Source organism: Sclerotinia sclerotiorum, genomic scaffold (genome assembly GCF_000146945.2).
Source record: "Sclerotinia sclerotiorum 1980 UF-70 scaffold_3 genomic scaffold, whole genome shotgun sequence".
Lineage (NCBI taxonomy): Eukaryota > Fungi > Ascomycota > Leotiomycetes > Helotiales > Sclerotiniaceae > Sclerotinia > Sclerotinia sclerotiorum.
In genome coordinates, this window is record NW_001820833.1 from 766,224 (window position 1) to 791,790 (window position 25,567).

Here is a 25,567-nt window from a genome sequence, read left to right on the forward strand (position 1 = left end):
CCCTTTCATACAATATCCTCTCTCCTACCTGACTCTGCCACATCCCACTCAACCCAAAAGCCGCAATGGGACAAGCAAGCGCCAAACCCCTATATTTCGATTTCCCGAAATTCTTAGCGCAAGCCGTCACCGCACTAATATACATACACGTCGTCGCCATCCCAATAATCATAAACGCCAGCACCATCCAAATGATCGGCCACCCCCTCTCTGTCACATACCCCTCTATATCCTTCCCCCCACTCTTATAAGTAAGAGCAGCCAATGCATACCCAGCCCCAAACATAATACCCGCCCCTAGAGACAACGGCGCCGGACCAACACGATCACACAGATACCCAAAGACGGGGACTGGTAGATACATAGCCAATTCGGCAGCAATAATAACAATATTAACCTGTAACTGGGTATAATGCAAACGCGATTGGAATAAATGACCATAGAGCGAATAAGCGGTGATGGAACCTGCGCAGAGGCATGAGAGGATGGCGGATGCGTAGGAGGTGTAGCGGATGATATTTTGTTTTCGAGTCTTTTGGGAGCGGAAGACAGAGGAGGATTCGGATGGGGATCGGAGGGAGGATGATGGTGAGGAGGATCGAAGAAGAGGAGTATGGGTTGTGGGCGCCATGGTTTGGTGAGTGATGCGCCTGGATTTGTGTAGATGGCTATGCTAGTGTTGAGGGCATTGGTGAGTTTTGGAACAACACGAATTGCAAGGAATGAATTAAGAAATCTGGTAGAAGCGCAAATAGTAAATCTATCGTTTTGAAATGAAGACTCTTAGCAAAGCAAGTTTGTTATAAAGTGATTGATTGTTACAATGAGCAGTCAATGACTGGAAGCTATGGTGTAGGTAAGCTCAAGCTTGGACGATGCTCTTGGCCTCGGCTTACGCCATTAGGTGAGGTGAGCTTTGAATATTGGGGTTTCCGAAAGAGTGACTACGACTACTCGAGTACAAGATTACATTTTACTGTTAAGAGGAAAGAGCATATTATTTGGTTTTATCATTTTGGTATAATTATATATACCTAGCTAGTGCGCTTCGTTAAAAGAAAAAACTATCGTTGCAGGTGATGATATCTGGATAAATAAGATCTCACAATTATATGAGCGGAATGACTCCGGTACACACACTCCGTACAAATGGTCGTCTCTTACAATTAGCCTCATGATGGGAGGTTAATTCATCATTCTCATTTCTTCACAAGCAATTGAGCCATAAGATAATAAGTCTCAAAGTGTGAAAAATCTTATATTTATTTTCAACACGAACAAATCGTTCGTAAGCCACCGGAGTGGTGAGTATATTAATACTAAACACATCCCCATTCCCCAATTTTCCGTCCATTTAATATCCATCGCTTTCTATATCTGTGTATCATCAGAAGGTATCAATCTTAACGCCCTCCCAAAATTCCCAATTCACCAAATCTGTATCCAGACCTCGCTGCGCCAAATTCATATTGGAATCTCGCTTTTTATTCCCGCCGCCTATTCCATTAAATTCTCCAATCCTCCATCTCTCAATGTACCCTATCTCTGTGCTGCAACAAATGCAATCTTCTCCTTTCATCCCCTTCTCCTAAATGTACTGGTGCTGGTGGATGTAACGGTGTGAACCCCATATGAGAGAATGGGTTTCTCCTCAAAAACCCGGGTCCGTGATGTCTATGCGTATCTGCATGTGTATGTGAATTGGAGTGTGAATGTGAATGTGAATTTGAATGTGAAAACGAATGAGGATGCCCAGCGTCCAGTGAGTGCTCATGGGGTGTGTTTGGGCTAGTGCTCGCAAGTAATGTAGGGCTTGGAGGTGCCGAGACGGCAGATTCGTAATTGGGTAGCGCATCGGTATAGCTCATTCCTCTCACTGGTGTTTTGAGGGCTGTGGTATATGAGGGAACTTTGGTCAAATCCCCCATTTCGTTGTAATCCAAATGTTCTGGGGTATGGTATCCACTGCTCATGGTAGTATGAGTGGCATCCGCATGATGATCATCGTTAAAACTTCCTCGTCTGCTAAGGGGATTACTTCTAGCAGTTGCAGAGGCAGAATGGCCGTGATGTGAATCAAAATAACTTCCCTGATGGTCATCGTTAGGGTGAGGAGTGTTTCCTCCAGAACCAGATCCTCCATATCGTCTTAGGAAGCTGCTATTTCTGCGACTAGCGCTTAAATTTGTGTTTAAACTTTGAAGCCTAGATGACAATGCTGCAGGAGGGACTGCACCCGCTGGATGAGGAGCATCCATAGAGGCAAGATTTTCCGATGAACCTGCTCGAGACTGGGCATAAAATGGGGTATTCATTCCAGATTGCGGCATAGGAGTCATTATTCCAGATTGGTCCATATCGGCATAAAGTTGATCTAATACGTGCTCTCCATAAAGAGGAGGCGCGTGTGCTGATACTGCGGCTGACTGAGCATTATTTGTTGGTGTCTGATCCACAAGAGCACCCTCGGCAGTCAATGGCATGTTGGGGGAAATGAAAATTGTGACTGGTAATGTTGCGCGGAGCTATTACGATTAGTATTTTTGCGTCAGGTAAGGTAAGAAATCAAAATACCTCTGAAACATGCCCATCTGGATTGTGTAGCGCAATGTTGAATTTTACCTTGTGGCGGATTTTAATACCGTGAACGTCAACATCTTGTACGCATCTGCTCAACCTCTTTGGCAATGGCATCAATTCTGTCATCTTGTAACCATCTTGTCCACTTTCGTCAAGCATATCTTGGTAATGCTCTTCTTCGTTTAACTCAAAAGTCCAGGCATCCACATCTCTCGAATGCTTCCAATATCTATCCGACGTCGTAGAAGTTCCTGGAAGCAAGAATTCTTGTACTTCGATCAAATGACACTTTATCTTGCCAATTTTCAAACCCTTTAGTAAGGAGGTGAATCTCATCTCGATGGTGATGGCGGTACCAAAGACGATAGCCTTTTGTGGAATGACTAGCTGGTATTCGATTTTGTTGGGCCAGATGTTCTCGACCGTCATGGCATGGGCCAATTCTAATGCTGATGGATCTAAGGTTCGGACGATTCGCACCGGCTTCCAAGCATGTAAATCGTATGCCAATTTTCCTCTAGCGACCGTTGCTTTCAGTTTGTAAATGATGTGACTGTCATTCAATCCCTCCACACTTTCCGACATAGATCCTGGTATGACGAGCTCGAATGGCCATTCATAGTTTCCTGCTGGTAGAAGCAATCCCTTTGAGGAAGAACCTGGCCCTCCTCCACCCACAAAAGGAGCCCATCTATGAGTGAAAATTTCTATAGTTTTGTCGACTCGATTATTCGAAATACCGGTAGGAGTAACGCGCTGATCGTTCCAACTGGAAATTTAAAATTAGTTTTTCAGTACTCGCAGATGAGGGGAATCGCACTAGGAAAACTCACCCAACTTTCAGTTGGCCCGTCATACGAAGATGTACATCCTCAACTTTCAAAGCAGCTGGCAGACACAAGACTACCGATCCCTTGAGCAATTGACTTGAAGCTTCATTTTCGCCTCCTCGAAGCACAATAATTTCCTCGTCAAGACTGAAAGATATTAGTGTGTGATGGAAGGGTAATATTGCACATAATTCTTAGCATACCGTATTTCAAAAAGAGTCGAAACACCCCTTCCAGTGACCCCTCCGAAGAAGTTAGGCATAATGTCGTATTAACTCGTTTATTCGTTGTGTGGTGTATAAGAGGAAATGGTCCAAAAATTATCTGAGGCCGGTGTGAGAGTCCCCTCAGCCAAACTCATATGTCGTTGTGACGTTGTAAAGTAGTGAGAGTTCAAGATATTGAGAAATAAAATGAACGTCTCTCCGAAGCGACTGCCAGAGAAATGTGTGAAAATAGTAGCGGTAGTTGGAAATTGCTCCTTCTTTTCTGCAGCAACACTGCACAAGTATATACATGTACAGGTTGAAAAAAACCATACAAGTATAAAACAACGAGAAAAAGAAATCTCAAACTATGACCAGTTCTTTGGCTATCTTTTCTCTAGCCTTCCCTAGCACATCCACTGGTGATCAGCTTATCCGGCCTCAGCCTAGTATATTTGTCGCAATCTCTCTCCTTTCGCTCTTTTGCGTACTTCTTTCAATCCAATCACAAATGCTACTCCTCTGGTCCAATAAGCAGTCAATAATCCGGTGGCTCAGGTGCGAATCTGATTCACGAAATCCACACTTAATCTGGGTAGATCAAAGTGGCGCTTCCGCACGTCACAAATCGGAAGGGCTGTTGTTACTTGGTATTTGGGTATCTGGTATAAGAGTGGATGTGTTTTAGTGGGGTCAGCGCAGGAGAAACTTTTTGCTGATTGTTCGAGAACGTTTTTTCTTTTTTTCCCTTTTCCTTTTCGTTGGTGTATCAAAGTACCGATACGGTTGTCTCCGTAAAGCTTGGGTGCTAGCCAATCAAATATCGCTAGACATATATAGATACGAGCCTCTTTCTTTTTAAAATGATTTATGAATTGATATTATTAGGTGAGATCAATACAATGGATACCCGGACCAAGGTCTCATTAAGTAGATAGGTAGGTGGTAGGTACCTCGTAGACATGTAACAGTTCGACAGACATATATGATATGGATGAGCGAATCTAATATTAAAGTATATGTACTTCGCCATGCTACTGCAACAGTCTCATCCAGTTATCTCATGGTCGACTGGTGGGAATATTCCATTGTCAAGTGATAGTGTACACTGCACTCACTACCTAGGTTTCTCAAGGCTGAATGATTGAATTTTTCCGATCCTCGGATATCTACCGGTATATTAAAAGATGCAGGAGGGTGGATGTGAAGAGTGTCTAGGTATATTTAAACCTTGGAAAGCTACTCGTTTAGCAAGCCGCAGCATGCACTGAGTAAACTCATGAAAATCAGGTCAGATCAACCTCGTCTTCATAACAGTCACTGTGATCAATGTAACTTCAATGTAACTTGATGTACGGCCTCGGTCTAGTCCTACGCGTGGAAAGGGGTAAAATTGAGCGAGGTCAATTGTCATGAACATCTGATGAAGGAACCGAGACCTATAGGCTATAAGTCTCTATATATGGCATGATCAAATCTCACGAGCGACGATCCATAATATCGAATGACTTTCACATGAAAAACACAAATCATGGTTATCAACCGAACGGAATGAAAATAGTCTGTCAGACTCAGACAGTCAGACAGTCAGACTGCAACCCGATGAATGAGTGCTGGTGTCATTGATATTCTCCTTATCGAATAACGAGTCTTGCACATTGCATCAGCCGTTCTTTATCTTAAACTTGACGCTACGATATCGTTCCGGCCCAACCCTAAGCAACAAACTTTTAGTCTTAACGTTCTTGTCGACTTTTACTTGATAGTGGACACGGACTGAAGCGCCTGCGTCAAATCCTTCTCACACGTTTCGATGCTTCGTCTAAAAAAGTTAAACAACCGACCTCTATATGGCATGGCCTCCATCACATCAATATCACAAGAAGCTCCGCCGCCGAGAATACGCCGCTCATCCATTCATCTTTACAATCTTCACAATGTTCTCGTACCGTGTAAGATCCGCAGTATTGGATGCAAAGATCTACCACAGTCACAGTGCCACTGTCCTTGAGGATAATTTACGCATTACCTATTTTGGTGCTGCCGCCGTATTATCTCCCGTGCGGCGTGCAGTGTATATAAAGGTAGATGGCCGAATTAACAGTCGAGTATGATCGATCCATACATACATACTAGGTACCCTATGGATCCTGTCATTTAAAAGTTCAACCGTGGATGGATCAATTCAAAAATCCAACCAAAAGCTAAAAAATACCTCAAACCCACAAAATCTTGACATGGAACCTTGATCTCGACCTCCTTTTGAAAATCCTGCGATAAGGTGACTTAGTAAGTTTCTGCATGGGTCACTATCTGATCTAGTTCCACCTTATTCCATCTTCTTGAAAGCTTGTTAGCTTGTTAGCTTGTGAGCTTTGCGAACTCGAAACCAACTTGTCTGCACTGTGCAGACACTGCAGAGTGATTGCGTAAGAAAAGGATGATGAGGCTCATGGATAACCGCTTTTTTTATTGAGCTACTTTTTCTGTATCGGGCCTTAAAGAAAAACAAGTCATACGAAAGGCCTCCGAGATTAAAATTCTCGAATGATGATTGGTGCGTCTTCTTCCGTTCGAACTTCGCTTACTGGGCTGTGGATTCATAGATCCGTCCGTACCTGGCATTGATGATAACTAAGATTTCGAGTTTTCCCGATGCACATTTATTATTGAATGAGGGGATCCGAGAGCTCACTGCATGGTGTTGACGACAGACAGGAAGTACATACGGAGTACAGTACGCACACCGCTACCGGTACAGATATACTTGATGTTTGAGAAGCACTATTTATATCTTATCGACGTGTATTAATGTGGGCTACGATATCCTAATAATTGACTGATCAGTGATATCTACTCCGTACACAAAAGATGAAGCAAGCATTCATACATTAACTAGGGGCAACAGAAACTACATCCTTCAAGTCTCGACGCATTCATTGCCTGCCCAGTTCGTCAGTACTCACAAATATCGACGATCACCACAAATCTTCCGCATTAATCTTCCTAAAACATGGCAATACAACCAGAGTTAGTCGACCCTGGCGTGGTCTATACAGAACACTATATTACCCCATCACACCTGTACATTCGCACGCTCGAACTGGATAAATTCGAGCCGTGATAAAATCCCATCACATTATATCACACACAATATATCATTTTGACAATCTGGAACCTGATAGCTCCCAGATCCAGATTCAAAATCTATAGTGTGATGCACACAACATAGTCTTATCACCCCTCCTCAATCAATTCCTTATCCTCTATTTCACATGATGAGAACAATCGACTCATCGAGAGCTTCACATGTAAGACTCTTGCCGCCTTGCGACTAATTTTATACCACCTCCCTACAAATCTTTAAAATTTCACATGAGACATGAAAAAGAATTTCCTCCAACCTCGTTCTGTCTACCCTTGACATGTGCTTTCCCCCTTGCAAAAGCCACATTCTGCAAGCCAAGATTCTGGCAACGATTCAACCACAGCCAAGAATTTTGTTCGCACCTGTATGAAGTCATACTAATGATGCATATGATTCATGAATTTCTTCTCGTGATAGATATAAGCATATTTTTAGACTTTGAGTTTATGGTTTTCTGTATGTTGCATTTCCTCATGAGGAAGTAGTAAGTACTCGAGTAGTATATTGCAGAAAACTTAAAAGCAATGGAGAGTTTCCGAAAGCTTTAATAGTTCGCGGTATGTGGGTTAACCTCAGATCACAAAACTCGCTACACCTTCCCTCCCCTTCAACAACCATACCAATTCTTCAGCCCAATTCACATCCCAATCTCAACGTCATATCTATTAGGCTATTACCATTCTCATTCCCAAAGTGTTGCCCCTCTCAATTCACCAAAGAGCCCCACCTCAAAAGTAAAGAGAAAAAATTTCCATTACCCCACCCCGCCTCAAAACTTCCGCCTGGCGAAAAAAATTCCACCCCAAAAATCAATAAAAATAGATTTGTGCTGTGAGGATGGAAGCGTCTTCAATCGGACTCTCTGACGGGGAATCGAACCCCGGTCTCCCGCGTTCAACAAGTTGAATGACAAGCGGAAATCATGACCACTAGACCATCAAAGACGTTATTTGTTGATTTGATGGAGTAAGTTATTGTTTTAAAACCTATATACTAAACTGGCACGAGATGTGGAGACTAGATTTATACTACAGGCGAGTATTTAGGATGGTAGATGGAATTTGGACCCTAAATTTACCAGGAGATGCATATAAAGTTAAAACTACCCGAGTACTTATATTCTAGAAAGGAAAGGAAAGATGCATGAAAATATACTAGGCGATGACTTGAGATGTTATACTCATACCTTCTGAATATATAAAATAAATACAATTAATCTCTCACTACGAGCATTCTTCCTAATTTACAAAGATCCAACCCAACCCAACCCAACACATCGATTCAATTCGATTCCACCATTCAATATCCCCAAATCACAATATCTAACTTCAATTCCTATATCCCACACCACAGAAGTCAAAAATTCCCTCTATATAACAACTACTACATCTAATATCAAAACCCCTATAATCTCCTCTCCTCTCATCTCATCTCTCTTTTTCTCAACACCAAAAAAAAAATTAAGAAAAAATAATTCAGAATAACACAAGAGCGTATAGTGAATCTTTAATTTTACAATGCACTTAATATATCATGTACACAAGGATTTAAAATATACAATACTAGCAGCCTGAGATAGATTTATAATATAATATAATTATAATAAAACCATTTCATTGTTACGAGGGTTGCCGTCTAGACCACGTGGAAGTGCTCTAGGCTCTCGAGGTGGTTTATAACTAGGCGTCAAGCAGGGACTTAAAGTAATGACAATGATGATATGCAATTCGTAACTAATAGTAGGATATACTAAATGATTGATCTTGAGCACGAAGCTCTATACAAAGGAAATCCATCTTGATTATATAGTCCTTCATGCTTCTATGATTACTGGTGATCCTTCATGATCACCAGTGATCACCTATATCGTGATCCTTAGTGATCCTTAATGATCACCAGTGATCACCTATACCATGATCCTTAGTGATCCTTAATGATCACTACTGATCATTTGTGATCACGTGTCTTGGTAGTTGTGTAGCCCGTCGTAACACATCACTACTCCTTCATCTTCTTAATCACAAGTAATTAATATTCCTACTTTAAACATATACAATTTCTTAAAGTTAAAGTTCAAAACCGCCTCCTACCCCACCCCCCAACCAAACTCCTATATGTCCAAATCAATTTTCCATCGAAATCCATCAAAATCATTTCAAATCCTTCAAGACATACCAAAAACTACGCCGAGTAGGGAAAAATCAGGACTGAAAGCACTATAGAGCACATCCAGAATCTAAAGAACACACCCAAAGAATAAACCCAACCACGCCCAAAAAAAAAAGACAGTCACCATCTACCACAATCCACCACCGATTCCAATCTCCAATGCACGTTTTTCCGGTATCGTGATAAAACGCACACGTGGTGGTTTAACACCAACACGAGCTCCATAGGCTTGAACAATTGCTGCATTGGCTTTTTCGATAACGCTGGCCGATTTCTTGAGGTACTTGGAATGGTATTCCCCATCCGAGAGCCAAAACTCAATGCGAATTAGACCCGGGAAAGCTTTAACGAGATCGGCAGCAAACCTACGCAGGCAGGTGGCGTTGCAAAGTTGGTAATGAGGAAAGGACAATCTTTGGACAACATTCCCTCTCCAGAGGGCAATCTGACTGGTGAAAGCATTAAGCGATTCAGCGGAATCGTTGAGAAACAAGGTATCAAATCCCGGAGAGAAATAATCGCAACCAAAATAATATCCACAGTGTCTATCCATCATTGATGCTTTTTGTGATTGTTTGTTGACGCACCACAATGGCGAGCCTCCGGATCTCAAATGACGTATGAATAAGCCAGGGCCTTTAGAAGTATAGATTTGCTTCTTATTAAAACTGACAGTAAGAGTTCTCCCTGCCCGGACTGCGAAGCCCCAGATCTTCATACATAACTCATTAGGAAGTTTGTCAAAACAGTGGAAAGTGTCATATTTTGGTTTAGCTTTCTCTGCATCATACTTGGTCCTGAGTCTTTCGATATAGAGTTGTTCTCTGGGTCCAAAATTTTCGAAAATGCCTGGCATGTACCCTATATGGGTCAGGAACTCGTCCGTGTTTAAAATGCACATTGCATTTGCCCATATGATGATATCACCAAAGGGGAAATGCTCAAGGTTACCACTTGAATGCATCTCTTGAAACCATTCGATAGCTTCCTCCTTTGTTGGACAGGGTTTACCGAAAATTTTCCAGATAGCACTGTCGCAGTACTTTCCATCACTCAAATGAGGATTGTTTGCCCACAGAATAGGTTCGGAACATGGAAGTGCCGTCTCTGGCTCAGACTCAGTAAACTGGACCACAGAAGCCTTGGAGGCCTTACTGGCCTTATTGGCGTTGCGCTTGCGTAGTATGGCGTTGGGACACTTGAGAATTTGAACTTCACCAGGAACGGCGTCGTCAATGAGCTTTTCAGGCTCCTGCGAAGTGAGATTTTCGTGTGGAAACGGGCAACGCTTCCGATGACAACCACGAGGAGACCAATAGTCTTTGCAAGCTGATCTCTTTTTTATCGTCTCTTTTGAGGAAGACTTTGAAGAGGCAGTAACAGCACTCGAAACCTTGGAATTGTTGCTCTTGAGAGCAAGAGCCTTCTGGGTATATGCAAGCTGTTGCTTAGAGCGAACTTGCTGGAGCTTCTTCGCATCATTAGCTGCCCATTGCTCTTTACGCCGAGTGGGAGCATCATAATTGTGAGATGACGGACAATTATCCTCGTATTTGCATCCATTGCGAGTCAGGAAAAATTTGGAAACTTTAATAGGTACAGTTGGTGTAACTGGGACATCAGGAGAAGGGCAAGCGGCTTTGATCCGATCAAGTCCGTTATCTACGCCTGTTTTAATGTTGCTATCTTTTGCAAATTTGATTGATTCAATCGGGGCGACATTGTTTGATGCAGCTGCTTGTGGTTCAGTTTCAAGAATAGCTTGAGTTGCCTTGACTGATGCAACCGGAGAAGAAGCAGAGTGAGCGGCCTTAATTCGTTCAAGTCCAGGATCGACGCTAGATCTTCGAGATCCAACTACAGGAACAGCCAAGTCTGTTCTGATTGATCTCCTTGGGAGAGGGGAAAAGTGAGCGGCCTTGATCCGCTCAAGTCCTTGATCGACGATAGCTTTTTGAGGCTCGACTACTAAAGGAGCAGCTGAAACGGTAGCAACTGTTGAAACGCAGACAGGAGTAGAGGGAGCAGTCTTAATCTGGCGCTGCACCTGACCGGAGCCAGCTAGTGAAGAATTAACTACTTTGTGAACAGTTGAGTTGGTTTGATGTTGAGAAACCTTGGTTGGAGCATTGGAAAAAGCTTTTTTTGGTGCAGCTGAGGTAACAGGATCGCGAGAAATGATCCTGCTGCGTGCTGTGCGCTTAATCTCAGCCACTTCAGCGAAAATTTGTCGAAGAGGTTGCTCGTAAAAGCTAGTGAAAGTCATCTTGATAGGGGAGAGATGATGTTATCGTAAAGTAAAAGGTTTATGACTGTATTCGGATACGTAATAGGCCAGATTTCAAATTATCTGCGTTGCAGAAAATGGGAAGAATTCAAGATTAAAAGTTAAGAATAACGATTGTAGGGCGTCCAAGTACTTGAAATAGAATTGAAGAATGAAGCGTGAATTGATAGTATCCTCAAGTAATTTGTAACGAATGAGAGGTTTATCAAAGTGTGTTGTATCAGGTGCTTCGATTGATTTCGATGTTGTGATTGTTATGCAGGATTTGGAATGTGCTGGAATATGCAGGAAGTGGAAGTAGGTATTTAAGTGAAGAAGGAAGTTGCGCTTTTCCAAGTGTATGTTTGTCAGAACCAAGTCTATTGCTAGTGTCAAGTAGCGTGGGCCAAAAGGATATAGAAAAATAGTAAGAAGTTGCGCTTAAACGGCGATCTTCTTCGCAGCTTGCAGAAGTTAAAATGTCGGACTCGAGAGTTCTTTGTGGCGTTTCTGTCGTTCTTGGATGTAATGGTTTTATGTATTCACTGCTGTGGCTTTCCCAGTTAAAGAGGAGGAATCTTTGAATTGACCTCGATTGAGAATAATAAGTTGATGAGGAATAAGATGGATTGAATGTTTTCTCAGACAAATCCTTGACGATGTTGAAGTGAAAAGGTTTGGAGATTCTTACTGACTGTCCTAGTGAAAAAATGAATTTCTATTAGTAGTTAGTGAGTTGATGGTAGTAAGTATTTGATATAAGTTGTAAGTGAATTTAGAGTATCGGATGAGGCTCAAAGTGTGAATCATGTCAATACCTACTAGGTGGGTACTAGTAACTAGGTGGGTAGCTAAGTCCTTGTTTCGGTCTTAAGGAAGTACATAGTACTAGGTAATTGAGCGGTAATAGTAAAGTGTGGTAATAGTGAGGTATATGAATAGTGAAGTGTGAGAATAATAAAGTATAATAAAGTATATGAATAGTAAAGTATGTAAAGCGCAAAGTACCCATATAAATACCTAATAAAGTAAGACAATAAGCCCCAGAAGAGACGACACCATAAAATTCATCAATACCATCAGTATTTACTAGGTATATATCCAAGCTTGTGAAGGTAGAAGTAGCAAGTGAGTGAAGAAAAAGAGATACCTACCTAATGAGGTACTACCTAAGCAGATATCGACAGTGTCCGTCACCCAACAATATTCACAAAAGCAAGCAAGCAAACATACCAAAAAGACTATGAACCTCCACATCCACCACTGGTACTTATTCGATAGTACAAAGTTAGGAAGTTACTCACTAACTAGTGAAATTTCGAAAATTCCTGATTAATTCTACCTATGTTTTCGATGGTTCAGATATTACTTTAGCTACCTACCTAGCTAGCTCGTGACTCATACCGTACCTAATAAATGTGCTTTTGATTCCCGGATGGGAAAGTTATGACTTCTAGCCAATAGAAAATTAGGACTAGGAAAGAATTTGTCAGTCACCCGTTGATTCTTGATGCTTCTACACCGGCGGATTCGAAGTGATGTCCGCCTTACCACACTGACTAATTGTTCCTAATTCGGAATGAAAAGTGTTTGCACATTAGAGCTATCCAACCATGACAATAGCCTCATCCTTGGGAGAGTCACTGGGTAAATTAACATGAAGCGCTTAAATGAATTTATTTGATCATGAACCCTTAGCTTATTTTTACTATGGTACATTTTCCCCTTCTAAAATTCATTCTCGTCGTTTCCAGCAATGATGACATTATTGATCTTCAATACCATGCGACAAAGTTGCGTTGCCAACATCAACTGTTGCTTCTTACCGATCAATGGGTCGATAACGAAAGCATCTCTCATATCATTACTACCGGTTTGCATACAGTCAACACCCAATCTTGTGTTCTTCTCGGTAGCTTGTCGACTCTTAACGGAGGCCAGAGTTTCAATCGATGAAAGACCCGAGTTCTCTGCTAAAGCCATTGGAATTGCGTCAAGGGCATCGGCAAACGCACGCATAGCGTATTGTTCGAGACCAGGTGACTTAACAGCGGCATCTTCGACGGCTAAGGAGCATGCGATTTCGGCCGCACCACCACCATAGACAACTCTATTATCCCTAACAAGGTTACGAACAACACATAATGCATCGTGAAGAGAGCGTTTGGCCTCATCAATAATCTGTTCTACTGTTAGCGACGACGTAGGTATTCTAATTCGATATGACATACCATCTTGTTGCTTCCTCTAACAAACACTGTGACGGCACGAGTGTTTGCACATTCCTCAATGACCAGCATCTTCTCTCTGGTAGTACCGAAACTCATTTCTCTGACTAATCCAGCTTTTCCAAGTTTCTCAGCTGATAAATCCTCAAATCTTGGTACGATTCTACCGTTTGTTGCAATGGCGATTAATTCTATTTCTGGTCCTCCGACCCATCTCACGGCTGGTAATTGGCTTTGTAATAAAAGATGGTTTGCTTCATCGTCGAATCCCCACTGGCATATAACAAGATTGGCACCAGTATCCTTAATTTGTTGAACCATCTCGGTGAACTTGTCCTTTTCGTATGTTTGTAGTTTTTTAAACTCTTCAACCGAGGTGATATCGAGCTTATGCTTGGTTTTTGGCTTGGGTGGTTCAAATGCACATGTGAGAATAGCGATCTTGGCATCTCGAACCTCATCAGGCATCTGAGGATGTGAAAAGTCCTTGTCGACAATAACACCTTGAACCAGTAAAGAATCCTCAAGGGATCCACCAACCTTACCATCAACCTTAATCAAGTCAAAGTCAACATCCTTGCGCTCTAAATCAGCAACAGATAGGATAGCATCAACAGCAATGTTTGCGAATTGGTCATGAGCCTTGGAGACGATTTTGCTTCCCAAACTTGTCCTTGCAACCTTGACTAAATTCTCTTTCTGTGTCTTTGTGAATTCGATAGTATCGGCAATTCTGTCCAGCTCCGCAACAGCAATATCACAAGCTTGGTCGTATCCGTCGGCTATCCGAATAGGATGAATTCCCTTGTCGATAAGTTCGGCGGCTTGTTCTAATAAGGCACCAGCCAAAACTACCACACCAGTTGTACCGTCACCGATTTCGTCATCCTGAGATTTGGAAAGTTCGACTAGAAGCTTTGCAACGTGGTTCTGAATCTCCATCTGTCCCAAAATGGTAGCACCGTCGTTGGTAACTGTGATATCGCCATCTGGGGAAATGAGGATCTTATCCAGGCCTCGTGGGCCAAGGGAGGTCTTGACAATATTGGCTACTGTTCTTGCTGCTAGGATATGTGATTTGACTGCCTCATTTCCATGTTGTCTCTTCTTCTTCCCTTGACTGTAACATCTTCAGTACTTTGACTTTAAACAAAAAGAACATAAACCCTTACTCTCTGACAACGATGAAAGGTCTGCCTTGCTCATCCTTTACCACAGACGCTGTTAATCCATTGTAAGCTTCTAGAAAGGTTTGACCGAGTATACAAACACAACGTACCCTGCGACATGTCAATATCTACATAGTGGGGTGGTTAGCAGAAGCTCTAAAAGACATATAATCAGCAGGAGCAGGGAAAAACTTACTCATCGCCATGGTCAAAGATGTACGAGATTTTCTAGATCAAATGGCCACTCAAACAAACTGGGGAGGTATCGAAACAAGCAAAACAAAATTCCGAATATTGGACAAACTTCTTCCCTGATCAGCGCGTTCAACTCAGCAAGTCGCGTTTATTGAAAGCCCTTCGTCTGCCAAAAATTATTTAGACAGCCTCAGGTTGGTTACATGTTGCCCCGCCACGCTTAGCAAAGAGCCCGCACCAGCCACACGTAGCCTCAGCCTCAGCCTCAGCCTCGCAGATATTCAAAAATCTCATCCTTAGGGTGCGTTCGGATTGATTTTCTGAAATATTAGAAATACTGAGTGTAATAAAAATATTGGGTCTAATATATATTTGGGTACATTTGAGTGAGGCTAATATATTTGAGGAATATTGGGAAAAGTGGCAGGGGGGGTCCGAGATATCGAAAATTTTTAAATATCTTCTCAACAGTATCAAAAAGTTGCTATTGACTACTGTATAGGAAAAAGTTCGAACATTTGTGTAATGATACTGTACTGAAGGCAGCGGCTGCCTGAGGTTTCGTCTGGTTGGTAGTTATGGGTTAAGGCTTTATCATTGGTATTCACTTGGAAGTGAAGTCGTTACTAGATCAAGTAGAATGTAGGTAAACTAATTGATAACTAAGTTGAGCACGAAGCTCCTAAACTATGAAACTACTCTAACTATATATTAAACGTTTCTCTGAATGCTAGCTCTGCTAGCCAGCTAGCAGAGCTATCACGTCACGTGATCTCCTATTGGCCTCAGGACACTAATCCTGGGACGATTCTCATCCTAGGATATTATTAGACGTGGTTCGTGACAATTAATTATATTTATATATAATACAATTACTTGGGATTATTATACGATTTAGATGATCTAAGGATGTTACGACGGCTATCTTCTACGCCGCGTTACATGACTAAACCAAGGTAACGTGATTAAGTCACGTTATGGACCGCTGAGGAACGCTGGCTGTCCAGGACCGCACAGCGATCCTGACTAGCCATAGGCATGAAGGTCCATATAATCAAGATGGATTTCCTTTGTATAGAGCTTCGTGCTCAAGATCAATCATTTAGTATATCCTACTATTAGTTACGAATTGCATATCATCATTGTCATTACTTTAAGTCCCTGCTTGACGCCTAGTTATAAACCACCTCGAGAGCCTAGAGCACTTCCACGTGATCTAGACGGCAAACCTCGTAACAGCTGGGCTCAAAGCTCATATATATACGTAATCATCTAGTATCACATCACTATCACAGCACACAAGCTTTTTCACAACTTTGAACATATTTACTAACCATGCAGAAATGACTTGACATTATCCTTCATCTCACTTTTCATTATACTCGTGATTCGTACTCGGCTGGATCAGAAATATTGGCTTCAATGCACATTCACAGTATATATTTTCACCATACATATTTTCGCCAGTGCTTACTCTAATTAATTTCTTGGAGCAAGATCTTGGTATGGAGTTTTCTGGGAGCCCCGTAGATCAGCAATATCTATCTCTTGACAACTTTGGTCGACCGCTTTTAATCTTGGAAACAAAAAACTCCCTTTATTGGTTCTTTCGTTGTCTCCCCAAATAAAAGAGAAAAATCTTTCCAAATCGAAAAGTCCCCCGGGAAGACCTCATGAACATCTTTATCAAAATATCAAAACCTCGTCGACTCTGTGTGAATCTATTAATATATAATAGATACTTTAGATGGGAATTTGGTGAAACAAGTTAACTTTACACATCTACCGAGAAGTCACATGGGTATCTAGGACCACAAATCCCAAAACTCAATGATTATCACCTGGGAACATTTATTAGAGGTGTATCAGAATCTACAGTCTTTGGAAGAAACAAAAGTTCCGTCTGATAATTTCACCGAAAACGCTCCATGGTTCATGCGAAGTCGGATAACTAATCGATGTACCAGGGTGCAACCGAGTCTGGCTATAACTCGAAGATGTTGAAAGTATATACATGGGTATACATGAAACATGGTCACCGAATGGGGAACCTCCTTTCTGTTGGGAAGCAGACTGTACTCCGTAAAAGTTAACCCTTAGTTATGAGAGCTTCTCTCTAATTGATGTCAAACAAATGGAGAAGATTTCTCCAAAAGCAGCAACGTCTAACAAACGAGATACTTAGAACTGTACCTGCATTCAGGGGATACATGGTATTCCAAAAGCTAATCGCGTCGCAGATTCGCAAACTACGACACAACGGGTAAAGTCGTGATATTTAACCACTTTGGGTGGATCAGAGTTTCAGATATACTCGAGATTAACTCGAGATTGGGACCACATTTTCTCCTCTTATATCATCTGTAAGAAGTTATGATGGTTCTTTTGGACTTTCCATCTAAACGAGCTCATCTAGACAACCACTTTCGTACTGCGTTTTAATTTAAAGATTACTTTAACTGGCTACCGCGGAGTCATTTTCACTTCTTCAACATGATCCGCATCACGCTGATTCCCCTGGCCCCAGGTGCGCCGGCCCATAATTCCCCACTCTCTAAGTTTTGATTGATTTGATTGATTTGGTGGGATTCTTACATGGGCATATCCTCGAGCCAGTACTGTACATGGTTATCAACTACCAAGTACATGTAGAAGTACATATAGACAAATATACTTCCAGATCTTTCCAACCGTTCCTTAAGAATTTCCATCTTTGACTTCTCTTCTTCTACTTCCAACGCAGACTTGTCTGCCTTTCACTCTTTTTTGAGCTTCGTCATCGTTTTTGGTCTTGACCATTGTACATTCATTCTTCAATCGTCCTTTTCAAGTTATAGTTTCTACAAAATGCAACTCAGCACATTGACAGCCCTTGCGGCAATTGCACTCCCAGCTTTAGTATCGGCACAATTAAGTGGTGCAGTCGGCCCATTGACCTCGAGAGAATCTAAGGCTAAAAAAGTGTGTAATGTTTTAAACTATGGTGGAAAGGCAAGCAAAACTGCAGATATTGGCCCGGCGCTTACCTCTGCTTTTGCGGCCTGCAAGACTGGTGGAACAGGTATATATCCCAAAGCTGCTGTCATTGATCAAGACCTTATATTTCTATAGTCTATGTCCCCCCCGGAGATTATGGTATGAGTACCTGGGTTACTCTGAGTGGAGGTTCGGCATGGGCACTTAAACTTGATGGTATTATTTATCGTGTTGGTACCGATGCTGGGAATATGATCATGATCAAACACACTACCGATTTCGAGATGTACAGCAGCACTTCTGCAGGTGCTATTCAAGGTTATGGTTATGAATTTCACAAATCCTCGACTTATGGTGCACGCCTCCTCCGAGTTTACGACGCTACCAACTGGTCCGTTCACGACATTGCTTTAGTCGATGCCCCTCAATTCCATTTCGTGATTGACACCTGCACGAATGGAGAGGTTTACAACATGATCATTCGTGGTGGTAATGAGGGAGGTCTCGATGGTATTGATGTTTGGGGAACTAATATTTGGATTCACGATGTTGAGGTTACTAACAAGGATGAGTGTGTTACTGTGAAGGCAAGTTTTGTCCTCGACAAAGTTGTAATAAATTTATCTAATCATACCACAGAACCCTTCCGACCATCTTCTCATCGAAGACATCTACTGTAACAGCTCAGGAGGTTGTGGTATGGGCTCTCTCGGAGCAGATACCGCCATCTCTCACATTGTCTATAACAACATCTACACTTATGGATCCAACCAAATGCTTATGATCAAGTCAAACGGTGGTAGTGGAACCGTCTCTGACTGTCAATTCAACAACTTTATCGGTCGCTCCAACGCCTATAGTTTGGACATTAACGCTGCCTGGCCCCAAGCAAGCGTGGCCGCCGGTAAAGGAGTTATCTACGAAAATCTCTCCTTCAACAACTGGAAGGGAACTGCAACCAGCGGCCTCGCACGTGGACCAATCAATCTCCTCTGTTCCGCCACCGCTCCATGCACAAACATCACCATCACCGATTTTGCCATCGGCAGCGAAACCACCAGCGCTGAAAATTACATCTGCCAAAATGCCTACGGTTCCGGCGGATGTCTCAAGCCCGACACCGGTTCCCCATCCGCATACACCACAACCAAATCTCTCGGCGCCATCCCCACCGGGTACCAAGCCGCAACCATGGCCCAAGATCTAGCCACTCCTTTCGCCGTCACCGCAAGCATCCCCATCCCCACAATCCCAACCTCTTTCTTCCCAGGCAGAACCCCCGTCACCGCACTCATGGCCCACGGAGGCGCCGCCGCTTCCGTAGCTGCTGTCGCCCACAAACCTTTCACTACACCCGCTCAATCCTCCTCCATCCCGGCCCCCACATCCAGCACCAGCACCAGCATTAGCACCAAAGCCTCCTCCTCCTCATCCGCAACCCCCAAAACAACCCTCGTAACCAAAGCTTCCAGCACCACTCCAGCTCATTCTACATCCGTCAAACCAGCCACAACCAGCAGCACTCCCTCAGCTGCTTCCGTTCCTCTATATGGTGAGTGCGCAGGTGGAAAATCTTGTTCTGCCGGTACATGTATCAAGCAGAATGAGTATTACTCCCAGTGTCTTCCTGCATAAACTGACGGTTATTCGTAGATGGTGGGGCTGATAGTGGAGAGCAAGATGTTTCTTCGTCTGCGGTTGTTAGCTCTGTTGCGCCTGTTGAGACACAGACAGGAAGTGAGGATGATGAGTGTGAAGTTTAAATGGCCTTTTGGCTAGATGGATGGGGATGAAGCCGAAGGGGGAGGAAAGGGACAAAGGTGGAAAGGTGTGAATGGATTTTTGAGAGGGGATAAATTCATTGTAATATAGTTGAACCGTATCTTGATTGTACATATTGGAATAAGAAAACACTTCCTGCCACCCTGTTGAATGGGGTGGGGATGATTTATTAATTTGCCGATTACCATGCATTTGAAATTTGACATGTGTGAGTAAGTTATCCTTTTCTTGCCCAGTCCTTAACTTCGATTTCGTATTTCGCAGGTTAGTGAGAAAAGAAATAATATCCTTCCTCAAAGCCACATACCCAACCAAAAATCACTCCAAACCACAAATCCCAATTCACGAATCCAAAACCCACCCAACCAAACCTAAGCAGTCCCCTCCCTAAAAGCAGCCGCAATACTAAACCGACCATTCCCCCAAACCTTCCCACCCTCCCCTGCCAGAGACCTCGCTTCATATCTGAGAGCCCTCCCCTCAACAATCGCCACCAATTCATAATCCACTCTATAATGTTTCATCCCACTACTAACTTCTTCCGGAAACACAGGCTTGATAATATTTTTATCGCGGAGAAATGTCATGTCTACGATGATGCGGCCGGTGATTTGTGCGTCTGGTGATTTTTCAAAGAGCTGTTAGTATGGTATTGTATGGATGGAATGGAGATGATGTGATTAAAACGGGAAGATATGTATATGTATGGATGGATATATGGTAACTCACCGGCATTTTTAATATTTCTCCGGCTGCAGTGAGATTCTGTCGCGGTGTCGGAAACGTAAAGAAGTTCTTCGCACAGGAATCTTTCTGCGTCGATTGCAAAGGTGTGATAGGTGGGGAATGATGGGAATTGATGATCTGGACGAACAGGTTTACCCTATTGGGTGTTAGGAGTGGATTAAAAGGTCATGCTCAACTAATAGATGATCCTTTACCTTAATCATGAAATAATCAATCGTGGCTACATATTTCTCGCCATCCAATTCGCTTTCCTTGGCTTTCGCTCTCTCGTGTCCAGGATAGACTTTAGGCTGCCATGGCTCACGACGGAGAAAGCCATAACTTGACTGTGAAATTCTCTCTGGTCCATTTTTCTTATCTAAAGCACGAAGAACGGCGCCGGATGCCACGGCTGTGATGCTTCGAAGTTGTTAGCTTATAAGATAGATCAGAAGAGACATATCTCACCATTTATGCTTATCCACTACCAATTCTATGTTAGAATCAAGTTCCTCTGATTTCTCTTGAAGCTATTGCTTGAGGTAACTTCTCAGAGAAGGGGAGCCACCAAAGCCACCCACGAGAAACACTTTCTTTGAACACTCAGTAAGTTTCATGCATCTGATAATTTTGACGCATACCTTTACCACAAGGTCTTTTGCCACGGCTTGTTCAATTTGATTTTCCAACAATGCCGAGATACGCGTGAGGAGGGGTCCGGATATATCTTCATAGTCACTCCTAAGTTCATATCAGCCAAGGATGCCTATAGACCGAAGAAGAAAGCCCATACTTATTCATGAGTAGATTATTTGTCTTGAAACGCTTCTCTGCTGGGCCAATTCTATTCATCCGTTCATCACCGCGTAAGCCAGCTATATACACCCTGTGGCCAGGTAGTTTCATGACATTGACTCGTCTCTTGTATTCGTTCTCGAAGTCTGGAATCAATCGATTGACAATTGCTTCGAGCGTTTCGCCATTTTTGAGGAGATAATCCTCGTCCTGGAGTCGATTGAGCAACATATCTTTGTAGCCATCGTTGAGATAACTAGATCCGCAATTGTCCCCTAGCATATTTATCAATATAAGGAATTCGTTTAGGGAACCGTTTGAATTTACCGATGGGTTGAATCTTTTCTCCCTTCAAGCGTAAAGGATAGCGATTACTAACACCATACGTTACAACATCGACGGTACCACCACCGTAGTCAGCAATAATGAACGTCTCGCCAAGCCACGCGATTGTTAGCTAAAGACACAAAGGCAGTAATAGAATAAACGTACAGAGATATCCTCTGAATTCTCCAAGAGGAATGTGGCAGCTGCTTCCGGCTCAGAGATCAGGAAGATATTATCTGCCGTTGTAGGCCAAGGATATCCAAAATTATTGGCTTGAATAGCTGCTTTTACCGACGTTTAAAGTACACGAGAGGCCTCTGGAGACCAGACAGTCGGTACAGTCATCACGAAATCCACAGGAGTTCGGTCCGTGAATCCATGAAGAAGTTTCAGTTGTTCTTTAGTGTGTTGCAAGACCTTCACAAGAAAATCTGAAACCGGGTCAACAGCATCCCACATATCAGGCTCGGCCTTGGATCGTTTCCCGTGTCTGCGTATGATACCCTCTTTGAGTAGGCCAGTGAATTTGCCTCGAAGTCCCTTTCGATCTTTATTAGTGTACTCGGTTCTAACTAACATCAGTTTAGCTCTTTTAATAAGGCGTCTCTGGCTTCGGGTTGAGTTTGCCTTGTACACATGGTATGGCACCTCATATCCCCAGAGAAAGTCCACGGAAAGCTCATCTTCCATTTCTGAGTCTTCGGGATCATTGTCTTTATCTCCACCTACCCCGCTGAGTGTCAAGGGATGCTGCCCTTTGAATGAATCGAAAAGATTCTCATCGAATATCTCATTTTCATCATCTCCCTGCCGCTTAATCAGCTCTGATGAATACCAACTTTCTGTTGGAACTTGCTTTCTTTCGCCGTACTCTCCATCGCTTGGCCAGTTAACCACACTCATGATATTATTGGCGAAGCCTTTCAGATTGCTATTTTCGATTGGAACAATACTATAGGAAACCGATGTGAATGTTGTGCCATAGTTCAGGCCAACAACAACTTTATCTGCTGGTGTTATAGCGTTGACCCGCAAGTTTGAACTCCGCTGCGCAGATGAACCAGTGCTTGGGGCCGAAGAAAGCATAGTTCTCTTACCATGGTTTTGTGAGGTGCTTGGATGATGAGCTAGCAGCACTTGTCTAGTGGCATTGCGATTCTTCGACCCATAAGGCCCTCCTCTAGTTGCGATGTTTAATTTTTGAAGCTTTCAAGCTCTATCGATTCAGTGGATAATGATAACCATTCGAGTTTATGGTGGTGCTAAAGACTTCTTCCAAAACTGGATGGGGAGAGATGTGCCTCATATGTGATTCATGAATACAGGAACGCTCTCACCAAGCGCATAATCCGGAAGCTCGCCGTCTGCTTGATTATCCAATGACCCTTGGCCTCATTCTGATTTCAAAAAAAAAAGAAGTAATAATCCATGTGATCAACCCCGCTTCTCCTTGCCTGACAGCGGCAGCTTGCGTTATAATTTGCAACAAATCCTTGATTGGGCATCTCTCCAGATAACGGATAACTAACTCTCTTGCGACGAAGAAAAGCAAAGAAGATCACAAGATGAATAACAGAAAAAGCAAGTATAATGGTATGATGGAAACACAATGTGGTAGCGGTCGAGAATTGAATTGATAGAGAAGCAAATTACAAGATCATTCCTAACGGCAGTTTTCTGTTGCCGATTGTCTGGGCAAATTGTGGCTTAAATAACGGATTAGAATTTTTCCAAAACTCGAGAGCATCCTATTCTTCAGCAGAAAACTAATTTTAGACTTCGAGTTTTGCGGCTCGAAAAGAAAACTGTAGTACCGGTATTAGACAAACGGCTCTGGGCTGAAGGATGATAAGCCGCTGACGTAAAATGGGTTGCTGCAGGAGGGACGGCACCTCTCTCAGGTGTGACGAAAATTTTCAGGATTCTATCATTAAATCTATCAGATGTGCAGAAGTTCCGGAGGATAGCAAACAAAAGATGCCGGCAATGAAAATATGCGCTTCCTGCGCTTGGTGGCTGGGATCTGGCCAAATATCCGGTTTATCTTTACATATTCCTCGGTCCGTATTTACAAAATCACAAACAACTGTTGGGTTCTTATATCTTGATTTCAAATATGGCTACTTTTCGCTGGCAAATGAAGGATGATATTGCACTGCTTGCTTGGATTGACTTCTGCAAGCAAGAGAAAGTGGAACCCAGTGAGGGCATACTCAATTTTATGGTTTTGTTCCATGGCGTCCCGAGCCGTGATGCAGTAAAAGAACATCTAAGGGTGCTATGGAAGAGATACAATGATCAGAGTGATGATTCAGACCAGGCGATGAAGCTCGTTGGTGTGCTAAGTAAAGGTTCCGCATATATGACCAAGCTTCCAGGAGGAATGCATGAAGGCATTAGAATATTAGTCGACCAACACACCAGCAATGCGACAAGCCTGCTCATTACAAAAGTGATGAAAGACATACAAACGCAGAAAACGGCCACAGGTCAATCGAAAGCGCATCCTCTAGAAGAAGAGGGTAAGAGGGGAGTAAAGCGAGGCAAGCAAGTGGAAAAAGCAGACCAGAGTCCTCCCCCTTCCAAAAAAGCTCGCTCGAGCACGGTATGTATATCTCCATGTCGTGAACATAGAATGTTACTTAGTCTGCTCCGTAGGCTGAATCATCTACGAAAGCCATTGAAGAAATCGCCGCGAATCGAGTGGAGAAATCTCGATCATCTGTCGGAAAACCGGCGACCACTTCAACTAAGACTAAAGATGGTGCTGCTAGGTCCAATGGCAAGGAGACCATCCGAACCAAGCCTGACGCGTTCTCGACCGACCTAGGTAACCAAAATACGAATGAAAATATCTGGTTGAAACACTTGAGGGCTTTGGAGAACAAGTATAACCGGGAAATAGCTCAAATGCAAGAGCTGTGGCAAGCAGAGGCCGAAAAGCTCAGTATGAGGGAAGCCGAAGCCCAAATGACAATCAGAGATCTGAGGGCAGAATTAAAACACCTGGATGAAGCACGAAAGGCTCGCCAAGATGAAGGACGGAAGACTCAAGAAGAAGATGCGAATGTCTCACGGGAAACCCGGCAATTTGAGGATTTGGAGGAAATATGTCGGTTGGCCAAAGAAAACAGAGAAATGCACAAGTTTGCAACTTTTGCCGATATGAATTCATCAGGAAGCCTACATCTAGGGCACGATACCGCGGATGATGCGATGGATCAAATACAGTTCGGACTCTCTTCAATTTCTTACCATTGCAGTACTACCGGTCTTCTTTTTCCCAGAGTATTTGCAATATCAGGGGACTTGCGTAACCTGACACTTTCGGCATTTAGTAGCGATATTGAAACGACTATTGGTAGAAATGACGTCCAGACCATCTTGAAGAAGTTCGACGCACACACCTGCATTAGAGTTCTTGTATTGGCTGCACTCAGAGACTGGGTATTTATGTCGAGGTTTCCCAACCTAGCATCTTCGAATCCCCATATTCTCTCGAGTTATAGACACATTATCTCTAGCTTAGGTGAGTCTTCCCTCATTGATGATTATGTGAGAACTAATACAGTAGATGGGAAAGACAAGCTTTATCGCTTGGACATGGCAGCTCATCGCACCATCGTCGAAGGAAAACGGTTTAAGGAAAAGTCAATACACAGAAGAGCCATGGATCTTGCGGACAGATTTTCCAATGCAGTAGCTCCCTTGTTCGCAGCAACATTAGACAGTGTAGGAGATGGACTATTCCATACTTGGGGAGAGCATACGGAATTTTGTAAAGACAGACGAGCACATTTGCAAGAAATCTTCCAAGCAGCCTTAACCTTGAAAGCAGATTCCGTGGTCACTAAATATCGGTATGAATTCGCACTATATCTAGTGGGAATAACATTTGTGGGGGATACCTCGGATTTGAAAGAATCGGAAAAGCCCAAGAATGGAGATAATTGGATTCTTGCATCGTTTCACGTGTATGATCCTATAATTGTCGGCAATACTAACGAGACCACGCTGGTGCAGACAGAAAATTTTGTGAAGGCTTCGGGAAAAATTGCTGAGGCAAAGTACAGTAAGGTTTTGCTGCTTTCCCAAAAGGCAATCTGAAGCTGCTTTCCAGTCGTACCATAGAGATTGCGGAAAACTCAAGTCTCAAACATAAAACTGCTG

General features: G+C 42.9%; 9 protein-coding genes and 1 non-coding gene across 10 annotated transcripts in view; 3 read left to right on the forward strand and 7 right to left on the reverse strand.

The window, feature by feature from the left end:
• Positions 1 to 134: 134 nt before the first annotated feature.
• Positions 135 to 631, reverse strand: SS1G_02394 (hypothetical protein; the record flags this gene model as incomplete). The annotated part of the gene is made up of 2 exons (XM_001596128.1): positions 135 to 225; positions 273 to 631. The coding sequence occupies 2 exons, from the start codon at positions 629 to 631 to the stop codon at positions 135 to 137; spliced, it is 450 nt and encodes a 149-aa protein (XP_001596178.1).
• An 898-nt stretch (positions 632 to 1,529) lies between these two features.
• Positions 1,530 to 3,672, reverse strand: SS1G_02395 (hypothetical protein; the record flags this gene model as incomplete). The annotated part of the gene is made up of 4 exons (XM_001596129.1): positions 1,530 to 2,525; positions 2,623 to 3,349; positions 3,414 to 3,557; positions 3,614 to 3,672. The coding sequence occupies 4 exons, from the start codon at positions 3,670 to 3,672 to the stop codon at positions 1,530 to 1,532; spliced, it is 1,926 nt and encodes a 641-aa protein (XP_001596179.1).
• A 1,794-nt stretch (positions 3,673 to 5,466) lies between these two features.
• On the forward strand, positions 5,467 to 5,730 carry SS1G_02396 (predicted protein; the record flags this gene model as incomplete). The annotated part of the gene is made up of 1 exon (XM_001596130.1): positions 5,467 to 5,730. One exon carries the CDS (start codon positions 5,467 to 5,469, stop codon positions 5,728 to 5,730), a length of 264 nt encoding a protein of 87 aa, XP_001596180.1.
• A 1,892-nt stretch (positions 5,731 to 7,622) lies between these two features.
• Positions 7,623 to 7,708, reverse strand: SS1G_14551. Its single transcript has one exon. It is a non-coding gene; the product is annotated as a tRNA-Asp (tRNA).
• Positions 7,709 to 9,060: 1,352 nt separating this feature from the next.
• SS1G_02397 (predicted protein) lies at positions 9,061 to 11,199 on the reverse strand (the record flags this gene model as incomplete). The annotated part of the gene is made up of 1 exon (XM_001596131.1): positions 9,061 to 11,199. One exon carries the CDS (start codon positions 11,197 to 11,199, stop codon positions 9,061 to 9,063), a length of 2,139 nt encoding a protein of 712 aa, XP_001596181.1.
• A 1,728-nt stretch (positions 11,200 to 12,927) lies between these two features.
• SS1G_02398 (conserved hypothetical protein) lies at positions 12,928 to 14,802 on the reverse strand (the record flags this gene model as incomplete). The annotated part of the gene is made up of 4 exons (XM_001596132.1): positions 12,928 to 13,380; positions 13,431 to 14,547; positions 14,600 to 14,648; positions 14,793 to 14,802. 4 exons carry the CDS (start codon positions 14,800 to 14,802, stop codon positions 12,928 to 12,930), a joined length of 1,629 nt encoding a protein of 542 aa, XP_001596182.1.
• A 2,836-nt stretch (positions 14,803 to 17,638) lies between these two features.
• Positions 17,639 to 19,530, forward strand: SS1G_02399 (hypothetical protein; the record flags this gene model as incomplete). Its single annotated transcript, XM_001596133.1, has 4 exons — positions 17,639 to 17,852; positions 17,903 to 18,338; positions 18,451 to 19,319; positions 19,421 to 19,530. 4 exons carry the CDS (start codon positions 17,639 to 17,641, stop codon positions 19,528 to 19,530), a joined length of 1,629 nt encoding a protein of 542 aa, XP_001596183.1.
• Positions 19,531 to 19,920: 390 nt separating this feature from the next.
• On the reverse strand, positions 19,921 to 21,352 carry SS1G_02400 (hypothetical protein; the record flags this gene model as incomplete). Its single annotated transcript, XM_001596134.1, has 5 exons — positions 19,921 to 20,168; positions 20,279 to 20,432; positions 20,491 to 20,687; positions 20,853 to 21,016; positions 21,159 to 21,352. 5 exons carry the CDS (start codon positions 21,350 to 21,352, stop codon positions 19,921 to 19,923), a joined length of 957 nt encoding a protein of 318 aa, XP_001596184.1.
• Positions 21,353 to 21,694: 342 nt separating this feature from the next.
• On the reverse strand, positions 21,695 to 22,483 carry SS1G_02401 (hypothetical protein; the record flags this gene model as incomplete). Its single annotated transcript, XM_001596135.1, has 1 exon — positions 21,695 to 22,483. The coding sequence occupies one exon, from the start codon at positions 22,481 to 22,483 to the stop codon at positions 21,695 to 21,697; it is 789 nt and encodes a 262-aa protein (XP_001596185.1).
• A 1,030-nt stretch (positions 22,484 to 23,513) lies between these two features.
• SS1G_02402 (predicted protein) overlaps positions 23,514 to 25,567 on the forward strand; it is a gene marked incomplete at both ends in the record, with an annotated part of 3,402 nt that continues 1,348 nt past the window's right edge. The window contains 3 exons of the mRNA XM_001596136.1: positions 23,514 to 24,002; positions 24,056 to 24,926; positions 24,972 to 25,469. Coding sequence (XP_001596186.1) covers positions 23,514 to 24,002; positions 24,056 to 24,926; positions 24,972 to 25,469 — 1,858 coding nt within the window. The remainder of the gene's footprint in view (positions 24,003 to 24,055; positions 24,927 to 24,971; positions 25,470 to 25,567) is intronic.